General features: G+C 37.6%; 1 protein-coding gene across 1 annotated transcript; it reads right to left on the bottom strand.

Annotated features, from left to right (window-relative positions):
- Positions 1 to 319: 319 nt before the first annotated feature.
- Positions 320 to 13,398, bottom strand: LOC110462939 (relaxin receptor 2-like). Its single transcript, XM_021517189.1, has 5 exons — positions 13,161 to 13,398; positions 6,958 to 7,071; positions 4,465 to 6,711; positions 1,430 to 1,563; positions 320 to 784 (listed from the first exon to the last, which is right to left on the bottom strand). The coding sequence occupies exons 1-5, from the start codon at positions 13,396 to 13,398 to the stop codon at positions 701 to 703; spliced, it is 2,817 nt and encodes a 938-aa protein (XP_021372864.1). The 3' UTR covers positions 320 to 700.
- Between the last annotated feature and the right edge of the window lie 682 nt (positions 13,399 to 14,080).

Genomic DNA, 14,080 nt, shown 5'->3' with positions numbered 1-14,080 from the left:
TAACTACTCAAAACACAATAATCCAACGCCCCAAAATATTTAACTATTCGAAGCACTATAATCAAACGCCCGGAGATGTTTAACTATTCAAAACCCAATAATCAAACCCCCGGAAATATTTAACTATACAAAACACAATAATCAAACCCCCGGAAATATTTAACTACTCAAAGCACAATAATCAAACGCCCGAAAATATTTAACTATACAAAGCTCAATAATCAAACGCCCGCAAACATCTAACTATTCAAAGCACAAGAATCAAACGCCCGGAAATGTTTAACTATTTAAAACACAAAAAACAAACGCCCGAAAATGTTTAACTATTCAAAACACAATAATCAAACGCCCGAAAATATTTAACTATACAAAGCACAATAATCAAACGCCCGGGAATATTTAACCATACAAAACACCATAATCAAATGTCTGGAAATATTTGATCCTTGTAAGGATGGCACTGTAAATTACGGCAATCTCTTTTGTATCACCTGATACACCTATCTTCTTTGTATAGTTTATCACATGATACACCGATCACCTTTGTATATATCATCACGTGATTCACCTATCTCCTTTGTATAGTTTATCACGTGATACACCGATATCCTGAGTAAAGTGTATCACGTGAACACCGATATCCTTTGTAACTCCGCCAAACTACTGAAAAGACTTTACCATGAGTTTAATAAGTGGTATTTCATACGGACGTTTCAGTCTCAATAACGGCGGCTCGCTGAAGATGTTGTGGTGATGTTGTCTTCATATTTGTGAACCTTAGCGCCTGTAAAAGAAGGACATTATAAAAGTGTGAACTCAGACAGTTTCTGTAAAAAGCAGCGTATAGATGGTGAATTGCAACGTAAATAAAATTCGTCCGTTTTTAAGCCTGTTTTCAATTAAAGGAAACTGTTTGAGCATGCAGAAAGCAAAGTCTGTTTGTATTATTTTTCAACATTTTCTAAATAAGATTAACATTCAATATACATGTATCATATTTGTGAAGTTAATGATATTCAAATCAAAAATAAAGTTAAAAGATGAAGCTATTGTAGAAAGTTTATATATAAAATCAATCACCTTTTGCGGGAAATATTCCACTTGCTTTTTTTGGTAATGGTAATGAAACCATTCACTTAAGACAAGAATTCTAATTTGGAACAAGAACAATAGCTATCTCTATTTTATGTGTGTTGTCGCTGCTGGTGTTGTTATTAGGACAGAAGAAAAACTGTACGTTCTTTGCGCTTAAACCGCTACTCAGATTTATGCAAATAGCATAGTTTTCTTTCTGTATGTACCTAATTCCCCCTCAATCCGCAACAACGTTCCCCCATTTTTTGAATAAATAAACGATGAATAATTTTGCTAGCAGTTGAATGGTATTTGATACATTACACCAAGGATGACTTGAACTGGACTGATTTACCCTTCGTCTCCTCCTCCAGACCTCTGAGACAGTGTACAGCAGGGGATTGACAGCGGCATTCACTGGCAGTACAAACACCATTACCCATGCGTACACTTCATTGGAAATTTGGACTCCGTATTTTGTCGCAACACCTGAAAAACGTCACATGTTAATTGCTTCTGTTTCTGTTTATGTAAAAACATAGGCAGTAAGCACAGAAAATGTTTTAAAAAAGTGACAGAACAGATTTCTTAATATTTTTTGTAAAGATAGCGGCAGTCAGTATAGTTTACTACGATGGTCAACAAGAGCCGGACAAAATGCATTGATTTTTCATATCATTGTTTACCATGGTACACTTTTATTTGGTACACAATGATATAATAAACCATATAAGTGTGTACCATGGTACACTTTTCTTTGGTACACAATAATATAATAAACCATACCATTGTTTACCATGGTACACTTTTCTTTGGTACACAATAATATAACAAACCACATCATTGTGTACCATGGTACACTTTTCTTTGGTACACAATAATATAATAAACCATACCATTGTTTACCATGGAACACTTTTCTTTGGTACACAATGATATAATAAATCATATATGTGTGTACCATGGTACGCTTTTCTTTGGTACACAATAATATAATAAAACATACCATTGTTTACAATGGTACACTTTTCTTTGGTACACAATAATGTAATAAACCATATAGGTGTGTACCATGGTACACCTTTCTTTGGTACACAATGTTATAATAAACCATATAATTGTGTACCATGGTACACTTTTCTTTGGTACACAATGATATAATAAATCATATATGTGTGTACCATGGTACGCTTTTCTTTGGTACACAATAATATAATAAACCATATAAGTGTGTACCATGGTACACTTTTCTTTGGCACACAATAATATAATAAACCATATCTTTGTTTACCATGGTACACTTTTCTTTGGTACACAATAATATAATAAACCATATCCCTGTTTACCATGGTACACTTTTCTTTGGTACACAATAATATAATAAACCATAAAATTGTGTACCATGGTACACTTTTCTTTGGTTCACAATAATATAATAAACGATAGCATTGTGTACCATGGTAAACTTTCTTTTGTACACATTAATATAATAAACGATATAAGTGTGTACCATGGTACACTTTTTTGTACACAATAATATAATAAACCATATAATTGTGTACCATGGTGCACTTTTCTTTGGTACACAATGATATAATAAACCATATAAGTGTTAACCATGGTACACTTTTCATTGGTACACAATAATATAATAAACGATATCATTGTGTACCATGGTACACTTTTCTTTGGTACACAATAATATAATAAACCATATAATTGTGTACCATGGTACACTTTTCTTTGGTTCACAATAATATAATAAACGATAGCATTGTGTACCATGGTAAACTTTCTTTTGTACACAATAATATAATAAACGATATAAGTGTGTACCATGGTACACTTTTTTTGTACACAATAATATAATAAACCATATAATTGTGTACCATGGTGCACTTTTCTTTGGTACACAATCATATAATAAACCATATAAGTGTTTACCATGGTACACTTTTCATTGGTACACAATAATATAATAAACGATATCATTGTGTACCATGGTACACCTTTCTTTGGTACACAATGATATAATAAACCAAATCATTGTGTACCATGGTACACTTTTCTTTGGTACACAATAAAATAATAAACCAAATCATTGTGTACCATGGTACACTTTTCTTTCGTAGGTTTTTGTACCATACAACGACCGAACAGAGTCACGGTACCGATTCATATGAAACCGTCGCCTCATAAATGTTATCCAGTGTGACAAATTACCGTTTGATAAGGCTGTCATCACGTACACGGTGTATATTATCTCGTAGAATGTGTCCAATTATCATTACACCTAGCATCAGTGGCAATCATGATTGTTAAATTAATTGGTATACATGTAAGCTATTAAATTAAAATCATTTTTGATATTATGGTAGGCTTCTACAACAAAAGGGGAAATCATTTCAACCGATGTTATGTAATACTTGTACATCCTTGCGCCTAAATTTGCCAAATACGAACTCAAAATTCCGATGGGAAATGAACTTTACAATGTTAAAGCACGGGCAATAAGCCTACTATATATACTTTACTACTTTGCATTTTTATTTTGGATTATAAACATTTATTTTATGAACATACAATCAATAAACAAGATATCATACAGATGAAAAATCAAAAATCAACAAACGTCGTTTCACTCTCTATTAGAAAACCCTATGAAGGCCCCAGCATATGCAGAAGTGAGGCAAACTCATATCTTCTTCATGAGTGATTATTGCTCTCCGATCGCTGTTTCGGCATTGTGATTAGGTAATTCATTACCGAGGGTTATTTCAAGTCACTTTGTCTGATAACGAAATCCCAATGCTTTCATATCTTTATGTATCACCCTTTCTGTACCTTTTTAAGGGTACATAATGCATTGAAAGCGACGATCTCTCATATCTTTGTGTACCATTCCCGGTACAGAATGAATTGAAAACGACAAGCTTTTATATCATTTTGCCGGCTGTTGTCGGCTGCGTTTACAGCTTCATGTGAAAAGATATGAGATTTAAAAAAAAATCGTTTCTAATCTTTATGTACTACACACGGTACACAAAGAATTGATTTTTTTATATCTTTTTGTACCACGGTACACAATGATATGAAAAATCTATTCACTTTGTCCAGCTTTTGTCGGCCATGATAGTTTACTGAAATCGTGGTCGAAAAGAAACGCTAACTAACAAAACAATATTTTCCTTTAACGAAGAAAACCAGCATCACGTATTATAAAGATGGAGTTGAGTGAGGAACAGGCAATAGTCACATGACAGGAGATCATCATCTGATTGGTGTAAAATAGAGGTTATTAAGATTTTTGATGATTCCAAACTAATTGATTAAACAATATTTTAGTAACTGGATAAACGCCGAGTTATTAACTGTTTGATTACCACGTACCTAACACTCCGATAGGAAACCAGCAGCAGAAGTCCGTTGCCACCACAAAGAAGAGTGTCTTTGCTACATTCATATCTCGTTTACGAGTCTGTGATGACGTAATGTTACCACCGTGTATTCTCATGTTTATGAAAATGCAAATTTGACAAATGACTATGACAACAAAGATGAAACTGTTGAGGCAAACGAAAATCGCAAAGGAATACTCCGCTCCTGGTTGCTCTGCAGTTGTCAGTGGCAAGGCGAGACAAACCCCTGACTGGGAATAGAATTCCCCCTTGAAATAGGACTGCATAGAAATGATAGGGATGACTGCAATTGTGATAGAAACCAACCACAGGAACCCGGAGATAATGGAGGCCTGTTTCGCCGAAATGTTTCTCTGGTAATGGCGGGCCATGGGGAACACTATGACAATTAGTCTGTCTACTGTCACGAGCAGTATCAAGAACGTAGACATCTCGCTAGATATATTGGAGAGAATCCCAGCTGTGGTGCATAGAACGCTTTTTCTCCATTTCTGATCATTCCATGCGTATACATCATTGTAATATGCATCAGCACCGCCTATTATCACCAAGTAGATACCCATGAGTAAATCTGATAATCCAAGGTTGAGTATAAAGATTGAATAACTCTTTGTAATATTGTTTCTATCAAAAGATAATCTGTAAAAGATGACCGCAACGTTCCCTATTAGTGCACACATTCCAATTAACCAGAGAAATACTCGAAGTATATTCGAACCAATCAAGGCGTTACATGACGATATCGCATCGTCTTCTGATCTACATGTACCAAGTCCAGGCCGGCACTGCAATGCCTCGGCTGAAGTACTTAAACAGTTATCGTCGGTTACTGATTTAGGTTTAGCACAACACATGAAGGGAGTATCCGTCAGTAATCGTATTAGGTTATCTAGTCCTTCAAACAGATAATCATTAACATCCAGATTGTTACCTATTATATTTAAAATAAGGAGATTGCCATTATTTGTGAATGTTCCGCTTGGTAAATTTGTAATTATGTTGTTTTTTATATCGAGAACTTCAAGGGAGAAAGGCAACAAAGGCAGATCAGACAAAAGATTGTTGCCTATCAGGAGATACCTGAGTGCGAGTGTGTCATAGCTAAACACATTCCTGGGGAGGGACAGGATGCCATTGTTAGACATATTCAGACTATCGAGGTTAGAAAGTCCACTGAAGACAGTTGTACCTGGGCGAAAAAGTAACGAATTGTTCGCAAGGTTGATTTCGGAAAGTTTAGATAAACCGCTAAAAATATTGTCGGGAAGAAAAATTATTTCATTGTTTGATAGATTAAGATGTATTAGCAGAGGCAGTCCACTGAACACTCTACCGGGTAGATCTGTAATTTGATTGTTTGAAAGATCGAGGAAATTAAGTAGAGGCAGCCCACTGAACACTTTACCGGGTAGATCTGTAATTTGATTGTTTGAAAGATCGAGGAAATAAAGTAGAGGCAGCCCACTGAACACTTTACCGGGTAGATCTGTAATGTGATTGTGTGATAGATACAGTTTGGTTAGCGCAGAAAGTCTACTGAAGACAGTTGTACCTGGGGAAAAACTTAACCAATTGTTCGCAAGGTTGATTTCGGAAAGTTTAGATAAACCGCTGAAAATATTGTCGGGAAGATAAAATATTCTATTGTTTGATAGATTAAGATTTATTAGTAGAGACAGTCCGCTGAACACTTTACCGGGTAGAAAATCAATTTCATTGTGTGATAGATACTGTTGGGTTAGTGCAGAAAGTCCACTGAACACATGCTCGGCAAGAAAATTCATGTCGCTGTTTGAAAGATCGAGGGTATCTAGTACAGCCGGTCCACTGAAAACTTTACCTAAAAGAAAAGGTAAATTGTTATTGGATAAACTTCGAAACCTTAAGTGATTTAATCCAGTGACGAAATTATCAACCATGGTAGTTAAATCAGTTATCACTAGATAACTGAGGTAGGACAACCGAGGATAACGTGGATCTCCCTTTTTGGTGACAATTGATATGTTCTCGAAAGAAAAACGTCCAAAATTCAGGTGGCTGTTACTACAGTTGACCGTTAAACCAATACACATACAAAATGGCTGACAAGGCTTGGCACACGAAAACTCGTCATCATTAGAGCCAGAGCACAGACTGATTCCATCACAAACTTGTAATATCGGAATATTGTATTTCTTCTCAGATGAGCAACGATGTGTCCCAGTGCAGTTGTGTAGTTCTGAAACAAAACCAGTTTATTATAGCAAGAATAATGTACATTGTAGATAACATAAAAACGTTTTAGAATAGCATGACCTGTGGTAATATACTAAGATAAAGTAATATTCTAATCAATTCATACAATGTTGATGTGATGCTTTATTTATATTTACACTTTGAATAATTATATTATCAATATTTTATTTTATGTTTTCCTACGTATCTTTATAAATAGCGGAGTAACAGTACTAGTGTATGAACTCACCAAAATCGCCTTCCCTCCCCTTCTGTGAACAGTGTGCGTCACACCTGTAGCTCACATGCTGACAGAAGATTTCTGGACATTTATTACGCTCATCGTAATGAAGACTCCCCCTTTCTAATGAAAAAGGGAAATTAATAATATCATATTACAAATTCTTAAGAAATAAAGTTTTTTTCGGAGATGTATTCATTTCATGAAACGGAGTAAAACCAGCAAGTCCCCCACTTCATTTTGGGGACTGAATTAAGAAAAGAAGTTCACGATCATATACATATGAAAGCTGAGATTTGAGCCTCAAACACAAAGAATAGCGAAACAGCCATACAATAACTGGAACTTACCAGATATTGCAGCAGTTACCTTACCTATCGAAGTGACTGACAAACCAACGCGATAATCTTGTAAACTTTACTCTGCACTAAGTAGACTGTCAACCGTCCAAGGCCATGTTTACAAAGAAGAGGACATAAGACTAAAAGTAAAATGTACAGGAAATATAATTTGAATAACGCCTAAGGCGACCTCATCCAGATGAATAACACCTTGGGCAAACAGACCCCACAGCTAACAATATATGACATACTATCAAAGGATGCTAAAAATATTAAAACAAATAACGCAATTCCTTGTAAGAATGTAATAATAAAAAAGTCGATGCGGAATGCCAAACAAAGGAAAAACATTAAATGTACCATATGTTAATGTACCACATGTTAATGTACCACATTGGAATGTACCACACGGGAATGTACCACACGGAAATGTACCACACGGGAATGTACCACACGGGAATGTACCACATGGGAATGTACCACACGGGAACATACTACATGGGAATGTACCACATGGGAATGTACCACATGTTAATGTACCACACGGGAATGTACCACATGTTAATGTACCACATGGGAATGTACCACACGGGGATTTCGTACATGGATGGCTCATCAGGGTAAATAAAGGTCTAAGGAATACAAATCCAGGCATGGAGTTTTCTGATGAAAAAAGAGAAAGATGTCTAGAAAACGCCCTCTAACGTTACAAATGTATAACTTTTTGGCTAGAACAGATGAGTAATTTCCAACTTCCAAATTATGACCAACATTAGCGACTGATATTCAACCAACAGAGTTAGCCAGCTGGTGAGAAATGTGACATAAACCATAAATCGCGTAAAGTACGAGGTGAACAAGCATTATGTGGGTATGTATGAATCAATACATGTCCCCTACCGGCGCCCCAAACTTTGACATGCAGATTTTGGCCATGATAGCTAAGACCAAAACATGTCAAAAATTCAAAAATGAAATAGAATTATTTTTCCACTTTCAATAAACAATATCAATGCTAGACCCCTAAACAAAAGCTGTGCATAAAATCAGCATCCTAACACTATTATCAAGTGAACGATAAGCTATTACGAAACTTAAACCCAAACTTTAACCCGCAGATTTTGGCCAAGATAGTTTAGCCCAAAACATGTCAAAAATTTATAAAAACTAAAATTATTTTTCCACTTTCACTAATGCTACCTTAAACAACCTCTGTGCATAAAATCAACATCATAATACTATTATTAAGCGAACAGTGAGCCATTATGAAAATTTAACTCAAATTTTAATGTACCTGACTATAGTACCCTGTACCCTGTACTCTGTACCCTGTACCCTGTACCCTGTACCCTGTACCACGTAAACTGTATGTTCACAGCACAACGCATTCGATACGACATGTATCTTGATACACACATCTGACTTTAAAGTTAGTTTCACAATACATGTAGCTTTACGATGGTAATAGTAAATACAGTTCAAATAGATCCTTTTTTCTAACTGTTGTGCGTTTTTGTATCACTGCACAGTGGATAACATTGTTTCTGGTGTTTAAAAAAAGAATCAGTGAACTCACTAAGTGTATTTCTTTATGCAAGCAAACAAATTGTTTTGGTACAATACACAACAAAGTCTTGCGAAGCTGAACGATTTAATGAATTGTTTCAGTCTACGCTGTACCCTGAACCCTGTACCCCGTACCCTGTACCATGTACCATGTACCCCGTATCCCATACCCTGTACCCCGTACCCTGTACCCCGTACCCTGTACCCCGTACCCGTAAACTGTATTTTCACAGCACAATGCATTCGATACGATATGTATTTTGATACACACATCTGACTTTAAAGTTAGATTCACAATACATATAGTTTTACGACGTTAATAGTAAATACAGTTCAAATACATCCTTTTTTTAACTGTTGTACGTTTATGTATCACTGCACAGTGGATAACATCGTTACTGGTAATTAAAAAAAGAATCGGTGAACTCATAAATCGAAATTATTTAAACTTTGATTGTTAATACCCGAAATGAAAGTGCATTTCCTTATGCAAGCAAACAAGTTGTTTGGCTACATTACACAACAAAGTCTTGCGAAGCTGAACGATTTAATGAATTGTTTCAGTCTACGTTGTTCCCTGTTCCCTGTACCATGTACCCCGTATTCCGTCCCCGTACCCTGTACCCTGTACCCCGTACCATGTACCATGTACCCCGTACCATTTAACCCTGTACCCCGTACCCTGTACCCCGTAAACTGTAGTTTCAAAGCACAACGCATTCGATACGATATGCATCTTGATACACACATCTGACTTTAAAGTTAGTTTCACAATACATATAGTTTTACGATGTTAATGGTAAATACAGTTCAAATACAACCTTTTTTAACTGGTGTACCTTTATGTATCACTGCACAGTGGATAACATCGTTGCTGGTGTTTAAAAAAGAATCGGTGAACTCACAATTCGAGTTTATTTAAACTTTGATTGATAATACCCGAAATGAAAGTGTATTTCCTTATGCAAGCAAACAAGTTGTTTTTCTACAATACACAACAAAGTCTTGCGAAGCTGAACGATTTAATGAAATTGTTTCAGTCTACGCTGTACACTGTACCCTGTACCCCGTAACCTGTACCCCGTACCCTGTTCCCTGTAACCCGTAAACTGTATTTTCACAGCACAATGCATTCGATACGATATGTATCTTGATACACACATCTGACTTTAAAGTTAGTTTCACAATACATATAGTTTTACGATGTTAATGGTAAATACAGTTCAAATACAACCTTTTTTAACTGGTGTACCTTTATGTATCACTGCACAGTGGATAACATCGTTGCTGGTGTTTAAAAAAGAATCGGTGAACTCACAATTCGAGTTTATTTAAACTTTGATTGATAATACCCGAAATGAAAGTGTATTTCTTTATGCAAGCAAACAAGTTGTTCTGGTACAATAAACAACAAAGTCTTGCGAAGCTGAACGATTAAATGAATTGTTTCAGTCTACGCTGTACCCTGTACCATGTACACCGTACCATGAACCCCGTACCCTGTACCATGTACCCTGTACCCTGTACCCCGTACTTTGTACTCCGTACCCTGTATCACGTACGCTGAACCCTGTACCCCGTAAACTGTAGTTTCACAGCACAACGAATTCGATACGATATGTATTTTGATACACATATCTGACTTTAAAGTTAGTTTCACAATACATGTAGCGTTACGATGTTAATGATAAATACAGTTCAAACAGATAAAAAAGAGCTGTTGTACGTTTTTGTATCACTGCACAGTGGATAACATCGTTGCTGGTGTTTAAAAAAGAATCGGTGAACTCACAATTCGAGTTTATTTAAACTTTGATTGATAATACCCGAAATGAAAGTGTATTTCCTAATGCAAGCAAACAAGTTGTTTTTCTACAATACACAACAAAGTCTTGCGAAGCTGAACGATTAAATGAAATTGTTTCAGTCTACGCTGTACACTGTACCCTGTACCCCGTAACCTGTACCCCGTACCCTGTTCCCTGTAACCCGTAAACTGTATTTTCACAGCACAATGCATTCGATACGATATGTATCTTGATACACACATCTGACTTTAAAGTTAGTTTCACAATACATGTAACGTTACGATGTTAATAGTAAATACAGTTCAAATAGATAAAAAAAAAGGTGAGCTGTTGTACGTTTCTGTATCACTGCACAATGGATAACATTGTTTCTGGTGTTTAAAAAAAGAATCGGTGAACTCACAAATCGAATTTATTTAAACTTTGATTTATAATACCCGAAATGAAAGTGTATTTCTTTATGCAAGCAAACAAGTGGTTTTGGTACAATAAACAACAAAGTCTTGCGAAGCTGAACGATTAAATGAATTGTTTCAGTCTACGCCGTACCCTGTACCATGTACACCGTACCATGAACCCCGTACCCTGTACCATGTACCCTGTACCCTGTACCCCGTACTTTGTACTCCGTACCCTGTACCACGTACGCTGAACCCTGTACCCCGTAAACTGTAGTTTCACAGCACAACGAATTCGATACGATATGTATTTGGTACACATATCTGACTTTAAAGTTAGTTTCACAATACATGTAGCGTTACGATGTTAATGGTAAATACAGTTCAAACAGATAAAAAAAAGAGCTGTTGTACGTTTTTGTATCACTGCACAGTGGATAACATCGCTGTTGGTGTTTAAAAAAAGGATCGGTGAACTCACAAACCGAATTTATTTAAACTTTGATTGATAATACCCGAAATGAAAGTGTATTTCTTTATGCAAGCAAACAAGTTGTTTTGCCACAATACACAACAAAGTCTTGCGAAGCTTAACGATTTAATGAATTGTTTCAGTCTACGCTGTACCCTGTACCCTGTACCACGTACCTTGTACCCTGTACCCTGTACCATGTACCATGTACCACGTACCCCGTACCCTTTACCCTGTAACCCGTAAACTGTATTTTCACAACACAATACATTCATTACTATGTGTATCTCGATACACATATCTGTTTTAAAAGTAAACACAGTATATATTTTCGGGATTCTATACAGATGTCATAGCTTAACGATGCTTATAGTAAATATTGTTCAAATATACCTTTGTTCGAATTGTTTTACCTTTTTTGTATCATTGCAGAGTTAATAAAATCGTTTCTGGCGTATCTAAAAAGAATAGGTGAAGAATTTATTGAAGAAATGATGGATTTTATATTCGTAAGTGTGTCCCTATGCAGACAAACAAACTACAAAATGTTGTTTTCTATGATACACAACAAAGATTCACAAACAATTATAAGCAGTATAGTCAGGCCTTTTATACGGGATGGGTCCCTGACTCGCGTTCGCCTTATTGTCAGAGACAATTAAATGATTGTAAAAATCTATTTGTCTTCTCGTTTTTTCTTTTGTATTTTGTTTTTTCTTATTTCTTTTTGGTTAAACACACACCTCATACACACATCAATTCAGTCTAGTTTGTCGTTTAAACAATGAAATAAAATGTCGCTATCGTCACTAAAGCTAAAACAAAAACAAAAAAAAGACATTGTTTTCTTATTCATTTTGTTTGATACACGATATTTCAACGTCGTCACCCTCTCAAATCGTCAACAAATGTTCGGACCAAGTCGTCGTTGGGGCTCGAATCGCCCAAGTCGAACACTCGAACGATAACCTTCATAGAATTCCGAGGTAGCTCATGATCGTGAAATAAACGCAGTAATGTCCGCACACCTCCGATCCCTCTCTTTGAATCCCGTTCGCGCAGTAACGGTATCGGGGTCCGTTGACGACAAGCACGTTTCTGAATCTGTTCCAAAAGTCTTCCGGGCGTCGTCCCAAGGAATCGAAAAATTCGCACGATCCATCAACCGAAAAATGCATCGTCATCCAGTGGGTTTCGCCCTCGCTACAAAGATCGCTGTTGACCACGAACGTTTGAGGTTGTGCCCCCACTCTCGAAGGTAGTTCGTCGGCGCAGCACACCGTAACCGGAAGTCGTCCCAAACGAATCCTCAACTCAATTCTCCGGGAGTGCCTGGCGAACCTCAATTCCAAGCGACATTGTCCCGTCTCTTCGATTCAAAGTCGGCGTGTTGACTGAGGTCCAGAACGAAGAGAGTAAATCCGTCCGCGTAAACCGCTCTGTCGACGTCCAAAACGTCAGTGTCCGGTAAGCCTCCACGTATGCGCCGTTGTCGAAGTCGGGCTGGGGGGTTTGGTGGGTACCGACTGTCCGTCCACGTACAGAGCGACGAAATTGCATCCGAACGGTTGGAAGTTGAAAGGGGACCTCTGATAATCTCCACTGTATGCCTGACTCGTCACCATACCTAGGATCAGGCGAGACAGCACCTCTCCCTGAAACATGTCGTCGGCGGTAAACCCGAAATTGCCGGCCAATATGGACGCGATTTTCATCGTCGTATCCAATAACGGGTAGATAGCGAGTGATCGTTTCGACATTTTGTCGTGGGCCACCAACAGAGCGGGATTAGGCATCTGCATGCAGAGTCGAAATGTGGCGTCGACAATCTGTAGGTCGTATTCTGGTGATTCGGCGGACAACATCAACCGAAAGGAATTTTTGATCGGTCAAAACTTCAACCCAAGTCCAACACCGTTAAGCATCACCTTGCTCTGTTGAAAGAAATCGAGATACAAGGGACTTTCCATCTCCAAGACCCTTCCTCCGCGGAGGTACGTATATCTCTGATACAATCCCTCGTTTCTCCCCGTGCTCGGATCCGAGTCGTCCATGACGTTCGACCCGTTCCTGGCCTGGTCCGCGATGAGGAGCTGTGACTGCCGATCCACAACGTTCCACTTTTTTCGGAGCAGCACCGTGTCGAGATACGCCTTCTAAGGGTAGTTGCTTCCCAGTGAGGAGACCGACGTTTGCTGCAAAGAGCAATCCACTTGCGAGAACATCGTGTGTAACGTCAGGTTGACGGGCGCCACCGGCTCGCTATAGGAAACGGGTTGTCCGACCTCGTTCGTCTAACGACACGATACCTTGATACGACTGTTCTTCAAGTCCATGTAAGCATTGGACAGAGGAGGGACGTCGACTTCCAAAGGAGAGTTCTGGGTGATTTGATTGATCGGTCGAAATTCGATCCATTCCTTTGTCGCCATTTCCGTATTGACAGTGGAGGGTTCAAAGAGGTTGATTGGTTCGACGTGATCCTCCTCCATCTCATTCCAATTGTGTGTCGGCGACTCTCGTCCCTCTTCTTATAGTTATTTTTCG

The sequence above is a fragment of the Mizuhopecten yessoensis genome, unplaced genomic scaffold (assembly GCF_002113885.1).
Source record: "Mizuhopecten yessoensis strain PY_sf001 unplaced genomic scaffold, ASM211388v2 scaffold10847, whole genome shotgun sequence".
NCBI lineage: Eukaryota > Metazoa > Mollusca > Bivalvia > Pectinida > Pectinidae > Mizuhopecten > Mizuhopecten yessoensis.
Note: the sequence above shows the minus strand (reverse complement) of the source record. Positions and strands in the feature narration are given on the sequence as shown.